We start from the raw sequence: 19,295 nt of genomic DNA, 5'->3' as shown, positions 1-19,295 counted from the left end.
AATGAATAAAGAATAATGTAATCTAATGAATAGGAATTTAGTCCATCTTGTATACGTCTTCTGATGTTTTACGTAACGCAAATTACTCTGTGACCCATTAAAGCTAGGACCTGAAGCCCAAAGCTAGTTTATTAAAAAAAAAAAAAAGCTATTGACATTGACAGTTTGATTTGATTGTATTTTGTAAACAAAAATTGAGGTTAATTAAGCACAATGTAATATTTATTTTCAAATTAATGTTTGATTTATCAGTTCAAAATAAATAATAGAGCTTGTAACGAGACTTTTTATCATGTGGCATCGTTATTTGATGTGGTTTGCCCATGAGCATGTCGATTTCAGATACGCTGTATGTACTTGAAAATTCATCAAAATTTATTACTTAAAACATTGGTAATTATGTGTTAATTTGGTTAAAACACTTTCAGGAAATACAAAGCATATTATCACTATTTGATATGCCAATAAAATACATCGAAAAACCTTGCCAAAGCAAACCATATTGGGTGGTGGAATTGCCGTCGGAAGAATGCGTAAAAAAGATCGCGTCACGGTCAGTTTTAATCAAAAACTGTATAGAATTATGGGCTACCGCAAAAACAGAAGCTCGATTACATGAAAATCTGAAAAGTTCCATCAATAACGTATCGGGAAATTGGATAGGCGCTGATAAATCGGATAATAGTGATTCACATATTTGCCCACGAGAACTTTTAGAAGCTTGTAGTGACAGTGGTAAATCGTTCAAAATTGAGGTGGAGACTTTCTGTAAACATTTTACTATGAAGGAGAAGGTTGATAAAATTGAGGTCAGTTTTTCCTTTACATGAATCATTAGCACTAGACAGCATATTTTGCACTTAAGATTACAGAAACAAAATTTGACTAAGTATTATGGAAAAGAATATGGAGTGGATAGTTTATACTAATGTGCATGTGTGTTTATTAATTAATGAATATTCATTTTAATAGAAGCTGGGCCGACTCTGATATCTTTCCTATGGTCCATCTTAAATGATGGATCAATGATGTGCATTTTTTTTTTAATATTTGAAAGAGTTTCAAACTGTTCTATTTTTTTTATATTGACAACATTTAGGTGTAATTTACAAAACACTAGATTATTAGTGCATTTATGAATGTGCTTTGATCACCGTTGCCATCTTTACTGATGGGCATCTACTGCTGTCTGTTTGCAAACTCCTGTCTTCTGCCACTTGTGTGACTCCTGATGACTTGCTTGACCTAGTTCCACCTAGTTAGGGTTTTACATGTATTTTTGATTATTGACCATCATTAGCATTATGTTAAGTTTATTTATAAAAAAATCATCCAAAAACCTCATGATTAAAATGAAAATCACCATGATTAAAAATAAAGTAGCTTACAAAATATAACAGTTGTTTTTACCAATAGTAAATTTTTACATTTTTGTTTTAGAAATTTAGTTACCTACCATTGAAAGGTCCAGTGAAGTTGAACAACCCAGATGTAATGCTGTCCTATGTTGAATTTTACGGCGTGGACCCCAACAATGTGCCTGAACACCCTCACAATTTGTTCTTTGGGAGATGGGTATGTAAATAAAGACAGTGGTGCCAATTCTGTTCAAACTAAACTATGTGGATAGATCTTCTAGTAGAATTGTTCTTTTTTTCAGGGAGAATAAATGATAAGGATAGTCCTACCTAGTTGATCAGTTGTTGTTGATCTAGTGTAGTTTAGAAATTTCACATAGAGAAACACAGCTCATGATGAATTCTTTATTTAGTGTGTCTAGAAAGTTAAGAGTATGAAACTATTATATAAGTATCATTTATTTAGAATACATTTCAAGCTAAAAAAGAATTGATCGATTAACAAACTAAATTGTAGTTATACAAAAACAAAATGGGCACTAATATTACAAAGGAAAAAGATCTTTTAGCTAGTTTGTTTGTTCCGTTTGTTTGTAGGCTCTGAAACTACTGGATCGATTTTAACCATTTTTCTCCAATGGAAAGCTAGATTATCATGAAGTAACGTAGTTTCTAACATCAAAGGTTGTCTGGAAGAGATTGCTTTAGTAATAAGTCCGCCTTTGCACGCTCTATTTTCTTTTCTAAGTTTCTTCTGTATATGTGTTCACTTTGTATAAAATGTGTGTGTGCATGAAGCAACAAACAAGTAACATAGGGTATATTTTCTTTTTTAAATTATGGAACTCTTAGTCTCTCAGGCATACAGTTGTTGTTTCCTTCACTGTTAAAGCAATTGATATTTAAATGGCTTAAATTAAAATATAATAGACGCGTGCCGGGATCGACCTCGATTACCCGAAAGACATGCATTTGCCACCCAATAATTATAGGTGGCAGATGGCCAACGCGACCTCATCCAAGTGCACTCGCTGAAGAAGCGTCAATTCATCGGCAACACAAGCATGGACGCGCAACTGTCCATCCTAATGGCGAACCAGGCGCAAGTGGCACAGGGCCATGCCATACTGGATCCCTTCGTTGGCTCCGGGTCGCTGCTAGTGGCTGCAGCTCACTTCGGAGGTATGTAGTAAATCAGCGACTCTTTGGCTTCCATCAAGCGGCATCAGACCGTGGTGTTTTGTGAACTCCAAAAAAGACCTTTGTCTAGCATGATGAACCAAGTCATCCCAGAACTAGTAACTAGTAATAAAATTCACCGCATTATTGACGGCCGATTGGCGCAATGGGCGACCCTGCTTTCTGAATCTAAGGCGTGGGTTCCCACAACTGGAAGATATTTGTGTGATGAACATCAATGTTTTTCAGTGTCTGCAGGGCTAGCACAGGCGGGAGATAAAAATTATATCCCCTGACCAAGGATATAACTAACGTGCCCACCTGCTAAATCACTGGAACATGGAATAGAAGAAATTTACCCCCGTTTATTAATACACTTATATTATTTGGATATTATTTCCACTTGTGCGCCAGTGCTCTGATAAAGCTGTGGGAGAAAATAAATGTATATCCTTTCTCCGGAGATATGATTGTCTCCTGCCCATGCTAGCCGTGCTGATTGTTTATCTATATATTATAAGTATTTATGATTATTAGACTTAAGTAAAGTAGAAGGTACCAGAGCACGCGGAAGATCACCGATGAGATGGACGGACCAAGTGAAGGCCACAATCGAGGCTCCTCGACATGAATGCGCAAGAAAGGCAACCGTTAGAGAAGAGTGGCGAAGTATTGTCAAGCGAGCCACAACACCCAGATGACGACCACGACCAGTCTGTCAAGACTGAAACGACTAAGAAGAAGAAGAAGATGATTATTATTCATTCAGTCCTCTTAGTACTCATAAAACAAGCTATGCTTACTTTGGGGCTAGATGGCGTTGCGTGCATTGTCCTAGATAATTTATTTATATTCTTACTACCATTCTTTGCTTTAATTTATATATTTTACATCTCAATACCTTTTACGACCACTCTGGCGCAGTGGTTAATGCTGTGGTTTATATAAGTTGTTGTATTGTTTTTATTCCACTACAAGTTAGCCCTTGACGGCAATCTCAGTTGGTAAGGGGTCTATGCGACGTCCTAGCAAGCGTCTTTAGCGGTAGGCTGGCAACAAGCCACGGCCGAAGAGCCTCCTACTAGGCCAGACCAGAAAAGTTTTAGAAATCATGAATTCCAAGGAACCTGTCACTTATAAGACTACTCCACTGTTTCATGGAGGTCGTAAAAAAATAATTATGAGGTTCCGTCAGGGGTAATTCGGGAATTTCTAATCTTGCAGAAATTCTTTATTTTCTCAGATTAGCAAGTATCCTTGATCACACTTACGTGTTTTTACTTATGAATATCTTTCAGGCTTCGTGTGGGGTTCGGACATAGACTACCTGATGCTGCACTCTCGCTCGCGGCCCACGCGCGTCGGACAAAAGGTAACAATGTATGTATTAAGGGCGTCAGATATCTTCTTCTTCTGCTTCTGGGCTTGTCATATAATGTGAAGGTGAATTTTGAATTTTTAAAGCAAAGGATATCGTATCAATTACATCTCTGTAGTGACTCTTAACGGTATTTCTCTGAGAAGTCTCATATATGTGGGGCATATACTTACAGAAGAATTATCGGATGTGAAGGATATCGAAAGGGAGCGCAAAGCGTTGGTGGTCCGATGCAATATAAAACTCACCCTTTTTAAGGCTTACTGCCAAACTTTTACACGTGTAGTTGTGGGTGACATATACGAGAAGGGCCTAAAACAACTTGCGCGTCCAGTATAATAATGGTTTGTTGTTGTCACTGGTGGCAGAGTGTTCATGGGGTTGCCGCGTTTTTGTAGTGCACCTCTGATGTTTGCTGAAGCTCGAACTAATGATTTCTATAGTATCATGAGAAAAAGAGCAGAATCAGTGATGAGCAGAGTGCGCGGAAGCTCAAACAGTATTCTGAAAACACAAAAAACAAGAAATCTATTTATGCATCACTTGGTGGTTTCATCACATCACGTGTTTTCTCAGGTTTGCCAATCAGAAGGTTTGCATATCGTCTGCTTAACTCAGGTTGTTGATTACAGTTCCATCAATAGAACAACCAATTTGTGTTATGTGGTGTTCATCAATTAGCTTAGATTAATGTATACATTAAACAGAGCTGGAGATGTTAATCCACCCTGACTAACTCCACACTTACGATATCCGTCCGAGTAAGCACCAGCCCACTATCACAAACACACAGGGTCAAATGACCCTGTTTGTTTGCTCTTGTGGTATCTATACCAAAACCTCAAAACGTTTACCAATTCAGGTGGTACCTCCAGTTCTTTTAACTTTGCCCATAACTTTTCATAACAAACAAGATCAAATGCTTTAGAAAGGTCAAAAAAAGTAAATTTTTGTCTTTCTGTCCGTATAGTCCTAATATAAGAAAATAAAGGGTTTTTTAAATTTTATTGACCCTAAATATGCTAAACGAAGTAATAAATCTTTCAATTTCTTGTTTTAATAACTTTTCTTAAAATTGGTAACGATGATTAATCCGTTGGTTGCGATCTGGTTGTAGAAACTAAATATTCTAATCGGCGGGTTAAAGTCATCACCATCATAACTTCAACCGATTGAGGTCTACTACTGCACATAGGACTTTGTAGAGCGTTCCGAAATCCAAACTCCTGCGCCGCTTGTGTTCAGCGGCTTAAAGTATGAATGAAATTATTCTTAACAATACAAAGTGTAAAAGTCTTACTAGCTCTATGGGTTTTTACTTGAGTAAAACGCACACCAGGTTCGCACAAAGGACGAGAGCATCAGAGGCAACATGGATCAGTATGGCACCAAGTCGAGGTATTTGGACGTCATAGTGAGCGACTTCTCGCTGCCCATGTGGCGGAGTGACCTCAAGTTCGACGCCATTATAACGGACCGTGAGTATACTTCTACTAATATAATGCTTGGGTTGCCGCTCCTAGAACCCCCACAGCGTAGCGCAGAGCTGAACGTGTATTTTTTGATATTTTTTTTTTTGAGATTATAAAATGGAAAGTTTTTTTACCGACTAGGGTGTTAAATAGTTATCATAACTATAATGTTCTCGAGGGCGTGTGTAGTCCACTAATTCGCATATGACCAGTTTAGTGGTCTGCGGTCTCAAACCTTCTTGGGGGACCCGTGCCATGTAGTGGAATAAATCAATAAAATAAAATAAATAGTTTGTGAAAAGGTTGTGTCTTGGAAACATAGTTTTTTAATAGCAGTAGAGCTTCTTGTGGCAGCGCTTATTTCTGTCACTAAGCAGCATTGTTGCAATACTGATTGCCAGTCTTAAGGGCGTGGTTGCCGGTGTAATTGCAGGCGCATGAGGCTTAACTCCTACACCTCAAATTGATGGACACCTGTTGCGAGATGTGCTCTTTGCAGGCAATATCTTAATATATATAAATCTCCTGTCACGATGTTTGTCCGCGATGGACTCCTAAACTACTTAACCGATTTTAAATAAAATTGTCTCACCGTGAGCAGTCTGGTCCAACTTAGATCTTTAATTATAGTCGCAATTTTATTTTATTGCAAATTATTTGTTCATGTTATATATATATATACTACAATACTCACTTAAGGCTAAGCGATACTGAATACTTTAAAAACAAAATCAAACGCAGACGAAGTCGCGGGCAACAGCTAGTATACTATAAAAAAATACATGTGCTTTGGTCAACGGATCGTGTTGTATATCCAGCGCCGTACGGAGTGCGGGAGCCGATAGAGCGGATCGGCATAGAGCGGGAGAACTACACGCTGTCGGACGCGCACCTGCCCAACCACGTCCCGGCTAAGGTGGAATACGGCCTGCCGCACATCTACAGCGACCTGCTCGACTTCGCGGCCCGCCACCTCGAGATGGGCCGGCGGATTGTGTGCTGGTACCCTTTAGTTAGGTAAACTAGTAAACTAATAACTGACACCATCACCACATCCACTTCTTTACCAAAATAGATAAGAATAGCATATCTTTATTGGCGGGAATGTGTTTTTTTTTTGTTTTTTCTTACAATTATTTGTGTACCTTTATTATTGTATTGCCATACCTTTTTTAATATGTTTGTATTCTTTACATTCAACTAATTGAATAGTATGGAAACATTTTTTAAATGAAATTATTACAGTTTCATAAAATTTGAAAAGTCCTTATAAAATAGAGTCATAGTCTGTCAGCCATATTCCAAAACTTTTGAATATGTCATATTAAAACATTTTTCATATTAACCATGCAGCGGAATACCCAATTAGTGGGAATCTAAAAAACAATACCTAAAACCCCGATCGCAGCGCCACATTCCAAGTCCAACTGTGAATCCAAACTTCCAGAAACCCACTCAAGCACTTAAATCGTTAGCTTGCGAAAAATCTGACTGCGAATGCGAATTAAAACAAGCGTTTAATCCATATAAGATTGAGAAAGCGATAATCTAATTTAATTTAAAAGGTATTCCTAAATAATACCTCCATGAATTACAATTTAATTGTAATTTTAGTTACAATTTAATTGTAATTTTAGTTACAATTTAATTGTAATTTTAGTTACAATTTAATTGTAGTTTTAGTTACAATTTAATTGTAATTTTAGTTACAATTTAATTGTAATTTTAGTTACAATTTAATTGTAATTTTAGTTACAATTTAATTGTAATTTTAGTTACAATTTAATTTTAATTCGTATGTTGATGTATTTAATGGATGCCGCGGTGTGATCGGCTCATACCGCGGCATTTTTCCTACTTTTAGCATTTTTATACCCGTCGTAACTTCTAACCCAAACTGCTGCGATTAAGCCCAGAAGTCGAAGGTGCAGGTTCAGGTTGTAAATTAGCAGTTTCAACAAGATTAGGTTCAATTTGTATATTTTAAAAAGGAATTTGTATTTACACAATCAATCTTCTTAACTATAATACTAATTATTTGGATAAAGATTAATATCATGATTGGAATGCTGTCTATCTTCTTTCGATTGTACGAGTGTTCTTATTGAAAAGTTTAAACAAAAACCGGTTATTGTGACTCAACCCTTATAGTTAAACTTGGCAATGATGATCATTCAAAACATGTACAATATTTTTATGTATCACTAGCGTAACCAGCCCGCTTCGCCGGGCTAGATTTTGCTTTATTTTGCTTTATTTTATTTAAACAATAAACTTACATCATTAAATTTTTAATTTAAGTCTCATAATATATTAAATCATTTATTTATCTCCGTATTGATTCTCTTCTAATCTCTCCTCGAGCGGGTGAAGATCATTATCTACACCCATGTACACCCAACAATAGAATATCATCATAGTAAATAAAAGCTGTATTTGACAGTTTGACAGTTCAAAAATAGGAGTGCTCCTATCGTCACCAAACTTTACAGGATTACTCGCCAGGTCAATCCGGAGATTCCCTGAAAGTTTCATTAAAATCGGTCCAGCCGTTTCGGAGCCTATACGGAACATACCCACACACTTTCTCTATAACAACCGTCGTTATATTTCAGCCAATTTACAGAAAAACATAATTAATTATACACTAAAACCTTCCTCATAAATAACTCTGTCTATTAATAAAAACCGTATGGAAATCTGCTCGGTAGGTTTTGAGTTTTTCGCGCCCAGACAGACAGAATGACGCGCAGGGGGCTTTTTTTTTCTATAAAATGAAAGGATAAGATAAGGTTACCCAATAATAAGATATATGTGGCCTATCCTCAGTGGATTTAGGAAGCTCAAGGTTAATCGAGTGATTCTGGTCAGTCCCCCCGATATTTTCATAGGGGGATATAGTATATAAAAAGTTCGGTATGTCCCCCTGTTACACGACAATGGGACTGTGGGATATCGAACTAATTACTTCCCCTGTTTCCAATGAACTTATCTAATCAAAAAAGATCAAATTAAGATTATGCAACGCCCATGAGTCACTGCAACTTGTACCATGGCTCCTAGAAAATAGGGTTCATTATCCAACGTTGCAGGGAGGAGTACAACGAAGAGCACCTACCATTCCACCCGTGCTTACGGCTGGTGTCCAACTCCGAGCAGGTTCTGTCCAAGCTGACCGCTCGCAGGCTGCTCACGTACGAGAAGATCAGCGACGACGTTCCGGAGATGCCCGTGGACCCGCATGCTGTTGAGCATAACTTCAGGTAGAGCTAACGCTTTTAGAGCCCTCGTAGCTTCAGTTTTAGGTTAACGAATGTAGTTCTTCTAATGCCCCTGGGCTTGTCTCCGCACTTGGTTGCCCTGAAACTTTCGTTGTACGTAGTGGAACTGTAATCCTAGGTATGCATGACGCAGGAAGTTGGCATAAAATGGAAAAAATCCTTCTCCTACCAAGGTTTATGGGAATTTTAGGGTAGGCAATGCTTTTGTGCGTGAATGAAGTGCACGCCTCTAGCCACTGGTACTGCTCCCTGCTGGGTCACTCTAGCCAACCGAGCTCACTCAAGAAGCTTAACAGGCCGCCCGATAGCCTTAGTACAAGATTTGCTCTCTCGCAATCGAAGTCGTTTTCGAGTATGGATATACTTGGACATCGGAGTAAAATGGATTTTAATTGCATTGTATTAAAGCTCAAATTTGCCTACAATTCTCTAGCTCGGACTTCTGACGGAACGTTTGTAAAACAAAAATGGGAAGTACAGGATTTGCGACTCCAAAACTAGTGTCGTTAAGTCCATTTTACTTTGACGATACAGTTTGTAATGCGAAAACGACTTCTCGATTGCGAGCGAGCAAATCTAGTTCTAAGGCTTTAGGTCCCAGTCGTTGAGGGAGTGATGTCAGGTATGCTGCGCGTTTTTCTTACTTTACTACTTGAATTAAATTATGTGTCTCGGTGTTCAATCCACCGCCATGATCTGCACAGAGCACTGTCGGTTACACCAAGAATAAAAAGGTCTTGGTAATGCCATGTTACCATACTTACAGCATACGCATAGAGTTGTGGTTACAAGTTTCACCATCATCTAACTAAAATTTCAAATTTGTATGCTGAAAGGTTCTTCCATATACAGACAATTTGGACGTGTTCTCTTCTCCTGCTAGCCATAGATGTGGTTACGTTAGAACAGTTTCTGGCCATTATTACTCCTTACGATAATTCGCCACGTTTAATAATAAGGGGATATAGTCTTAAGTTTTTCATAATCTACCATCAATTTTTTTTGTTCCAGGGAAAAGTACTTTACAGTGGGAGAGACAACGAGGAGAGAAAGGAAAGAGAGGAGAGCCAAGGAGCTGATAGCTAATTCATATTGGATCGAACAGAGCAAATGTAAAAATACTTAATTTTTAAGATTATTTTTAGAAATAAAGGTTAACAAGGGTTAAATACTTAATTGCGTATTTTTTACATTTAAGTGCATTAATACCACATTAGTAGGGCAATGCATTAAATGAATATTGAAGCAGTGGCGGTACTACCATACAAGCCGAAAAGCCGGGCTTGCGTTACAATAAATATCTCTTTTAATTTTTTCTCGACTATTCCGAAATGAAATTAACAAAATAATTAAAACTTGATAGCAATGAGGATATAAATTCAATGTTTTAACTTTTGCTTAATAATGTATTAACTCATTGTCTACTTTACTGCAAGCACTACGTTACTGTGGCAGGTAGTCTCTGTGGTAGCAACCTGCCGAACGGCGCGGCGCCGCGCCGAACTATCACTATCGCGCTCTTCGCGTGTCTTCGTACGCGATCGGAGGCCCCGCTTTGTCTCGCTCACACTCATTTGCTTATATGGGGCTTTTATTATACTGCTCTCTCTCATAGAAATTTCAATGTATTTAGCAGAGACAATCTAGATTATTTAATAATTTAGTATGGAGATCAAATGCCAGATTGCGAGTTGAAGTTAGTGAAGATGACTAGCGAGCGAATTGAAACAACTTCACGCGTGTTATTGTTTGCGTTACAACTAGTTGACACTTGACAGATTCATTGTTATTGATTAGTAACTACTTAGTTAGGAGTTTATTATTGTTTTTTTGAGTTGGATAGTGCATTTTACTGGTTTGTTTTCTTAAAAATTATAGTAAATATTGTTAAATATGAGCTCAATTTATGTGCAAATTGTTTCTGTGGCGAAATCAAAAAATAATTGGCGAACGACAGGTAAATTTTTGCATATTTTTTTTCTAATGAAAAAAATGGTTGGAACGCGGCTGGTTACAACATAAATTACCAGGCATCATAAGAATTAAAGAGAGCCGAACTCAAAGAAACACTTGGGATTACTATGATTACTTTTTAATTTTGGCAAACATTGCATAGAACTTTATCATAATTCGCGTGCTGACCCTAACCGTAGTGTTTTTTAAAGATTTGTTGATATGGTTTGTCATTTAGCACAACAAGAATGGTGACTTAGAGATCATGACGAGTTAAATTTGTACTTTAGGTAACTAGGCTTGCTCAAATTCAAAACCCTAAGAACGCCACTGTATTGAAGTATGTAAAAACTGAAGTCTCGATGAAAAAGGTTATTAATAATCAGAAGTTGCACGACAAAGTCGCATGGAATCGCTTAAAAATTTATGGTACTATAAAAAAAACAGCCATATCCTTAATATTTTATTATAACCTTCAATATAATGTAAAGTAAACTAAAACAAATCAACACTCCCGTATAACAATCAGGTAAATGTCCGAATCTTAAATAAGAGTCAATTAACTAAAAAAAAAAAAAAAGGTTTGCGCCATACACCATAGACAAAGTTAAATTTCTTACATAAATACAGTAATCAAAATCTTTGTCATATTATCCTTCTGGCACTGATTTGTATTAGATATGCACAATATCATATTACAATCATCATAGAAGTTAAATAGAGCTATAAATTCTAATCTCTTTCTTCTCTCTTCTCTGATTTGTCAAAATAATTATAGATGCGTTAGATGTTTTAGTTAAGATGTCGGTTCTAATACATTACCGCATTGTTGTACAGGGTATAGAAACAGCGTTGACTTTATTACACAAACCTTTAAACTCAAATTGCCTAGGTATCTTAGGCTGGAATCATTGGTAAAAGTATAACACTACTGTCAATTTAGTTAAAAGATTTGTGTACAGCCGAATTAGCACAAATATAACCCAATAACATAATAAATAGGAGCGTGACATGAAACTTGGAATAATTCAAAGAAAACAAATCGAATTGACTAATTGGTTGATATTTGTCTCCAATATCAAATCCAATTATCCGATTCGATTAGAACACGACTTACACGCTTAGTAGCGTGCACAGGGTGTTCCACCGGGGCAGGCATTGAGCTTATTCTACTAATAAGAATTATTCTATGATTCTGAGGATTTATTTCCGTAAGTTTACCAAACTATATGGTATTAAGACAAAGTGGTACTCTACATTTATTTATAAAGCGGTGATCAATATCAGTCTTAAAGTTTATTCTTATTTTAATAATGTGGATTGACTTAGGATAGTCTTATTAAAGTAAGTAGGAATTAGCGTACGATCATATATATTTTTTGCATGCCATCTAAGGCGGATTATTTGTCCCTATATTTTGTGTACCTACCAACAATGTAAAACCAATCTGCAAATAAACGATTTGATTTGATAGCCCAGTGGGTAGAATCCGACTTGACTTTCGGGGCCGAGTTCGAAAGCCAGCTCGTCCCTCTTTACTTAGAGTTCTCCATAACGTTCTCAAACGTGTGCGGAGTCTACCAATCCGCACTAGGCCAGCCTGGACTACAGCCTTAACACCTTCTCATTGTGGAAGGAGACCCGTGCACGGGTGGTAATGATGATGATAGTACTTCATACAGCCATAAAAGCCTGCCTATCAATAAATTTTATGTATACACATTTTGAAATTCAAATTAAGAATGACAGATTAAAAAATATTGAAGTCTTAAATAGCGTCCAGCCCTTGGACCAATAATAATACAAAATATTAAGACGTTATGGTTGCTCTTTGTCCGACCGAGTTTCTTTTCTTGCACGTATTTCAGTAATTATGGGATTTGAGTTTCCCATTTGTTACCATCTGCCTGCCCGGTAAAACACCCTACAAATTACTGTCACCTGTCTTATAACATAAACCATCTTTTCATACACTTTTTACTATAAAAACATACATACTTCTAGAGATAATCTTGTTTATTTTAACACTCGTTTTTCAGTCACTGCAAGGCATACGTTTTTTGTAGGGAGTTCCAAATTCCACGGTCTCGCTAAAATTCGTTTGATGTTATCCGTCCACAGTGGTGAAACGACCAATATTGCGTTGCCGAGTCGCTATCACAATATCTTCAGACAAAATTAAAAACCACTTTACATTAAAGGTAATTAAAAGATTGTTTTGCAAGGCAATTGCGATTAGGTGGTGCCGTGCTGTGGAGTGGAGTGGTGTGATCTAGTCGGTGATGGCGAGCGTCAGCATGGCGGCGGCCAAGTCCGGCGCGGCGGAGCGTTGCGCCCACTGCGACAGCCGCCAAGCCTCCGAGCGCTTGGCGCCGCCCGCGCTTTTGTACTGCCCCACCAGCGCGTTCGTCACCTGCCGGACACATCCTATCTTACCAGTGGCGTGCACTTCATACATGCACAAAAGCACTGCCTACCCTAAAATGTATATGTAACTCGTATAGGAGGAGGATTTTTGCCGTTTTATGCAATTTTCCTGCTGTATCCATACCCTGGTGTGAAACCCAGTGCACTGTATCTTACTAATATTATAAATGTGAAAGTGTGGATGTTTGTTAGTCAATCACGCAAAAACGGCTGAACGGATTTGGATGAAATTTTTCATGCATGTAGTCTTTGACATAAAAAAGAACATAGGCTACCTTTTGTTTCGATTCCTTAAGAAGTTCCTGAGGGAAAATTAAAATTTATTTACGAGCTAAGCGCGCAGACTGCTTTGAAATTTGGTATGCTTGCCACCCATACTTTCTATACTGATCTCTCAAATAGTTCCCTTGTTAGGATTTAAAATTGTTAACGAGCAAAGCTTGAGACCTAATTCGGAAGACCACGCGGCCACTGGGCCAACGTGGTGGACTACGACCTTATCCCCTTCTCATCGTAGGAGGAGACCAGTGCTCTTTAGGGCCCGTGTTGGGTTGATATGATGATGATAAGGATTACAATCATTGATAACTAGCTCTTGGTTTGAAGCTGTGATAACGGCCTAGTGGGTAAGGCTTCGGCTTTCATTTTGCTGAGACCGAGTTTGAGTCTTGGCACGCACCACTGACTTTGCCAATAGAAGTACCGCTGATAGTGACAACTGAGAACTACTGCTGGTCCACTCACCAAGAATAGTCCAAGCAATGCTCTTGTATTATCAGGGTTGAGTTTTATTGCTTGGCAGTAATACGATTTTGCTAGCTCCATATTTTCCATTCCGCCCTGGAATGAAAAGAGAAAATAAACATTTAACATTATGTTACAAAAGTAGTGTATAGTAGCTTGTGTTATGTGTACGTAGAAACGACCGCAATTGATTGAATCAGGTTTAGGCGTAATAAAAACCAAAATTCAATTATTTCAATTGGCTTACTTTATAAGCACTTAAAAAAAACTGAGCATAGACTAGGCTCAAACTAAAAATTGGTTGCCTGTAAAGTCGGTATACGGGCGAAAGTTTTACGTGACAACGACTTTGAGTGGTAAAATAATTTTAATGTGAATATTCATTCGTATAGTAGGAAGAAGGATGAAATAATAGTAACAATTTAAAACATTTATTTATACAAAGAATTATATTTAAAACATTAATTTATACAAAGAATCTCGCACTGAATTTCATATTAACAAAATTTTATTTTTACCTTTACACATACATACGTATTTATATACAAATATACATACAATAACTTGCAATACATTTGCGTACAATGAAACAGCGTTTACTAAAAAGGGACGCGTGCCTTTCACTTTTTATGTCTGTCTCTCTCGCTCTTAGGCGGGCGCGTGCCTCTCACTCGCTCTCATTGTGAGCGCATAACGTGAGCGGAGCGTAACGCAGTTTCTTGAAGTGTCACCCGGCAAACCAATTTATAAGACGTTGTCACGTAAAAAAAGTATGTCTGTTTAAGAGATGGGACTGCACTATTTTGAACATTAGAAGCAAAAATAAAATTTCAGTGCAATATGCTAGACTACATAAAATAAGTAATTCATTTAAAGGAAATTGTATACAATTTTACAATAAACTACCAGTTTATATCTTGGAGATGTCTCTGAAAAAGTTCAAAGTTTCTGTTAAACGTAAGCTTATAGAAAAGTCCTATTATAGTATTAAGGACTACGTCAATGATAAAAAATGATTGGGTGTAAATTATTGCTCTTACCAGGTTGGTTCTTTAATAGTTTTAAGTGACATTGTGAGATGGTGATAACAAAAAGAAAAACGGCTAAGTTTTTTGTGGGCTTCTTCTTAGATCAGGGCGCGTTTGGAACCCTCGTAGCTTTTATTTTATGTTGACGAATTTAGTTATCAACTCACTTCTATGTTATATTTTACATGTAATGTACACATCAAATTGCCATCTATGTACCTATTTGAATAAAGAAATCTTTGACTTTGACGTGACCCTACTATCTATGGGAATAAGGTCATATACAATTACCATAGTGTAGCGTATATCGGCAAGTCGCTGGTGCATGAGGTGGTTGTGGGGCTGGTGCAGGATCAGCTCCTCGGCGCAGAAGGCGGCCTTGGAGTACTCCTGCACTTGCAGGTACAGCTCCGACAGCTCCTGCCACGCCTCCATGTCCGACATGAACCTACAGTGGTTTATTCACAATGTATCGGTGAACGGTGGAGTGACAGGCCAAGTTTTAGTCTATCAAATTTGATTGTTGTGCTATATACAAACTTATGATTAGCCGTTTCCAAACACCTGTCTCTTAAAACATTTAGGATAATCTCCAGGTGGTTTAACATGCATACCACAAGTACTGTGTATATTTTCTCGGACAAGGAAATAGGAGACAAATATAGCCCCACAGAACTGATATTAAAGATAAAGAAGATTATTGATTTTTGAATTTTTTTTTGTTTTTTGTCGAAATAATTGACAGACCAAGATGGAGACACTGATAGTAGGTGGAAAACCATAGACCACACTTTGCAGGGCATGCAAGCAACATGTCCTGTGTCTATCAAACTGAGGCATATACTAAGGCCAGTAATTAATTATATGGTTGTATGGTTTTATTAAATGGATAGAGCTATGTTAGGATTACCTCAATGTGATCAAATCAGAAATGAGGAGATCTGTAGAAAAACTAGAGTTACCGACAAAGCTTAACGAGTCACGTAGCCGAAATGGGAATGGGCGGAGCACGTAGCTCGGAAAACCGATGGACGTTGGGGTTTCAAGGTGTTGGAATTGCAACCCCGCACCGGAAAGCGCAGCGTTGCACCCAAACCAGTCGGACAGACGACATCCAGCGAGTCGCGGGGAGCCGCTGGATGCAAGCAGCCCAGAATCCTGGAGTTTGAAACACCCTACAAAAGACCTATGTCCAGCAGTGGACGTAAATCTTTCAGAAGGAAATAAGTTTAGCCTACACACAAGTTTCTAGCAACTAGGCTTCAGCACTAGGCTATAGCTGACTTACTTCTTCAAATAATCTACCAGCTCTTTGATAGCGTCTGTGATGAGTCCTTGCGCTTTTAGTATGCAGATGCGTCGCTTGCGTGCCGCCGCGTTGGTTTCGTCAGACTTTATTATGTTATCCAGAATCTCTAGCGCCTCATCGTATCTGCAACAAGAGTATGAAAGATGAGTAGAAATTGTTAACTAATTCCTTTTTGAAGTTATACTTCTTTTGGCGCGTTAGGGATGATAAACATAATTAAATTTGGAATACTAAAAGACTCATTATTGGACAGCCAAGTTTTACTCAACATTAAAATTTGAGATTTATGTACAATTGAATCAGTTAAATCACCGGAATGAGCCTGCAGACTTTGACAATTGAAAGTGTATACTGTCAAATCTTATAGCTAACTTCAGGGTGTTGTGTCAACATTTTAGTTTTTCTTAAAAAAGTTTTGACAGTTGACTTGCAATAATTCAAACAATACCTTTTTTCTACAAACGTACAATAAGACGAAAGATAAAATTTTTGAAAAGATTTTAATCTTGTTATGCCAAAGAAGTATAACTTCTAACGCATGTACCATACACACTAGTTTTTTTTTTTACCTAACATCAACAGCACCCCACAAAAGATTAGCTGTCAAGTCATTCAGCGATTCAGGTTTTATAAATTACCTTATGTGCAAAAGTATACTGCACCTGAATAAGCATGCTGGGTTTCCATTAAAAAAAAATATCCTATCTAGTTTAATTTCAGTTGTTATAAAATGAGCACAGAGATATTGTTTCTGGGGCCAATGCCTGATATTTTTCACCTATTAAAGAAACAACTGTGCGTACACAAAGATAATAGTTTTGATGGCAGCATTATCTTACTTTTCTTCAGCCTCCAAGCAGGCAGCTTTGTAGCGCATAACCCTTAGACTCCCAGGGAACTCCATGTTGAGCAACATGATCCACCACATAGCAGTCTCATAGTAATGGCAGTCCAGTGCTGCGTATATCACTTGCTCTAATATCAGGTACTCTGCAAAAATATTTTTATTAAATTATGACAATTGTACCAAAATCGAAAGGTTCTGGAGTGGTGATTATGTGCTAGAAAGTGTAGTATTGGTCCAGAATACCAACCCATCAGTTCACTTTGAAGTCCCACAAGTTGAATGGATGAAAAAAAATGAGTCTAGGATTCGCTGAATATAATTTTCGCTAAGTGTAGGTAAAAAACCCTATAAAAATAATAGAATTATAGCTGCACAATACCATAGTAAGTGGAAATCCACATAAAACAGCTTTTTCAAGCAAGCTGTTAAGATTATATAGATGATATAATTGTTACTTCATTACCTGAACCTGGCAACCCTTATTAGAGCCGCATGGTGGGTCTAAGCTCTTTATAGTTCTCTATTAGAAGCTGAAGGCCTGTATCCAGAACTGGAAAACGAATCTGTCCACTGATAATTGTCATAAAAAGACTAAAAACTGAAACAACCAAAATACATTAAGGTGACAATGTAATCCTAGACTGTCACCTTAATGTATTTTGGTTAACCAAAAGAATAATTTTGAAATTAGTGTGAGTAGAATTTTGTATATTGATATGTAATTATTTGAGGTTAAAATTATGGTGATGAGTATGAAAGATCAAGATAAAGAACTGCAATACACATATTATATTACTGTGTACCTATGGAATGACTACATGGCACTGTTCCTGGAGCGACAACATTAAAAGAGCACAGTGCAGAAGGTAGCAAGGTTTCAATTTCTAATGATGGATTCCTAATTATCAATTGGCTTTATGTAATTCTGAATAAAATGTATCAACGCTAGGCACAGGCCTTCACTTCGCTACCAGGTGGTATTAGTATTCTGTATACTGTGGTGAATACAGAAGTGAATCCCGTACACTTAATTATAGGTCTACCAAGGACCACACAAGTGGGTGCAAGTTTCACATAACTACTCTGTATCTCCAAACGGAGTGGTATTTAAGGCATTTTCTCAGTATAATAAAAAATATCTATTATGTAGAAAATCTCATACTCACTCTCACTGCCTAGTTTATTAAATACTGGAATGATTGTGTCAAATAGGGTTAGGACTTCCTCGCCCTTCCTCTCATTGTTGTCACGCCATTGCCGCAGCAAGTCAATTATTTCTGTGAATCATATGAATATGCCGCGTTGTTATTATTCTTTCACATGTATGGATTTGTTAGTTCTTTGGAAAGTACTTATTGGCTTACCGTTTCGACTGAGTTCTTCGTAATTATTATAAGACATTGTAAGATTCTGTCTGTAATAGTTTTGAAATAAGTATATAGGGATATAGGAACTAAACACTTGATTCTTTGAACACGATGTGTCGAATAAACAAATATTTAAGTTCAAAAAAATTAACCCGAAATTGAAAGAAATTCGACAATCATAAAATTAGGCAGGTAGGAAGATTGTAGGTACTCCGTACTACTACAACTTTCAAGTACACTATACACTTGACAGTTGACACCAATTTGACAGGTGTCAAATTGACACCACGTGACTAGTAGGTTCATTGTTCTTGTTTTTGCTGTTGCACCATAGTTGCAGCCTATACTCAGAAGATCTGCTATACTTTTCAAATCAAAAGATGTTCGTTTGATGACTGTGATTGATAAACTCAGAAACTACTAAATTGAGTTTTATTATTATTTCAACATAAGAAAGCTACTTTGCCCAGGGATAACAGAGGCTATTTTCTGTAATGTAAAAAGTTTTATGATTTATGCACAAATTAAGAAGATTTGTAAATCAAAAGATAAAAAGTACCTAGCTCGTCGGTCGGCGGGCTAACATACAAAAAATCTATGTCCTACAAACATATTGATCTTAAGTAGATCTTAATAAAATAAGCCACAATAACGTATTAAATAAGTAGAGTATAATTTACAGATCATCTTATACATAATAAATACTAGTTGTTCATCTCAATTACGCCTGCTTTAACTTAGATACCGCAGAAATCTTAAATGCGACTTAAACGTGAATCCTTCCAGTTCGTACCATTCTTCCTTCAATAAGATTATTTTTTTATTCTTATTTAAATAAGTTTTCGGCACGTTTTTAGTTTTTTTCAATATCAACCGATTGGTGCGTGGTTCATAAAGGTGCGTTCCTCATATAAATAATTTATCTGTGTCTTAGAATGACATCCATAGACTA

The 19,295-nt window shown here is 37.2% G+C and overlaps 2 protein-coding genes across 2 annotated transcripts; one reads left to right on the top strand and one right to left on the bottom strand.

Moving 5' to 3' along the window:
• Nucleotides 1-229: 229 nt before the first annotated feature.
• LOC120626927 (tRNA (guanine(10)-N2)-methyltransferase homolog) lies at nucleotides 230-9,839 on the top strand. Its single transcript, XM_039894734.1, has 9 exons — nucleotides 230-349; nucleotides 429-809; nucleotides 1,441-1,575; nucleotides 2,351-2,540; nucleotides 3,836-3,909; nucleotides 5,255-5,393; nucleotides 6,206-6,404; nucleotides 8,480-8,650; nucleotides 9,680-9,839. The coding sequence occupies exons 1-9, from the start codon at nucleotides 293-295 to the stop codon at nucleotides 9,792-9,794; spliced, it is 1,461 nt and encodes a 486-aa protein (XP_039750668.1). The 5' UTR covers nucleotides 230-292; the 3' UTR covers nucleotides 9,795-9,839.
• Nucleotides 9,840-12,030: 2,191 nt separating this feature from the next.
• Nucleotides 12,031-18,544, bottom strand: LOC120626717 (ER membrane protein complex subunit 2-like). The gene is made up of 7 exons (XM_039894363.1): nucleotides 18,341-18,544; nucleotides 18,143-18,253; nucleotides 16,969-17,119; nucleotides 16,109-16,252; nucleotides 15,112-15,268; nucleotides 13,793-13,888; nucleotides 12,031-13,034 (listed from the first exon to the last, which is right to left on the bottom strand). Exons 1-7 carry the CDS (start codon nucleotides 18,375-18,377, stop codon nucleotides 12,894-12,896), a joined length of 837 nt encoding a protein of 278 aa, XP_039750297.1. The 5' UTR covers nucleotides 18,378-18,544; the 3' UTR covers nucleotides 12,031-12,893.
• Between the last annotated feature and the right edge of the window lie 751 nt (nucleotides 18,545-19,295).

The sequence above is a fragment of the Pararge aegeria genome, chromosome 10 (genome assembly GCF_905163445.1).
Source record: "Pararge aegeria chromosome 10, ilParAegt1.1, whole genome shotgun sequence".
Lineage (NCBI taxonomy): Eukaryota > Metazoa > Arthropoda > Insecta > Lepidoptera > Nymphalidae > Pararge > Pararge aegeria.
This window is presented reverse-complemented; position numbering and strand designations above follow the sequence as displayed.

What these genes read in the sequence shown, in the direction of transcription:
- LOC120626717 (XM_039894363.1), bottom strand. Translation starts at nt 18,377, where the DNA reads ATGTCTTATAATAATTACGAAGAACTCAGTCGAAACG. An exon ending in TAATAAACTAGGCAGTGAGA is followed by an intron (nt 17,120 to 18,142) that starts GTGAGTATGAGA and finishes ATATTTTTGCAG; the next exon opens with AGTACCTGATATTAGAGCAA. An exon ending in CTGGTAGATTATTTGAAGAA is followed by an intron (nt 15,269 to 16,108) that starts GTAAGTCAGCTA and finishes AAACCACTGTAG; the next exon opens with GTTCATGTCGGACATGGAGG.
- LOC120626927 (XM_039894734.1), top strand. Translation starts at nt 293, where the DNA reads ATGTGGCATCGTTATTTGATGTGGTTTGCCCATGAGCATGTCGATTTC. An exon ending in AGAAGGTTGATAAAATTGAG is followed by an intron (nt 810 to 1,440) that starts GTCAGTTTTTCC and finishes TTTTTGTTTTAG; the next exon opens with AAATTTAGTTACCTACCATT. An exon ending in ATTTGTTCTTTGGGAGATGG is followed by an intron (nt 1,576 to 2,350) that starts GTATGTAAATAA and finishes CAATAATTATAG; the next exon opens with GTGGCAGATGGCCAACGCGA.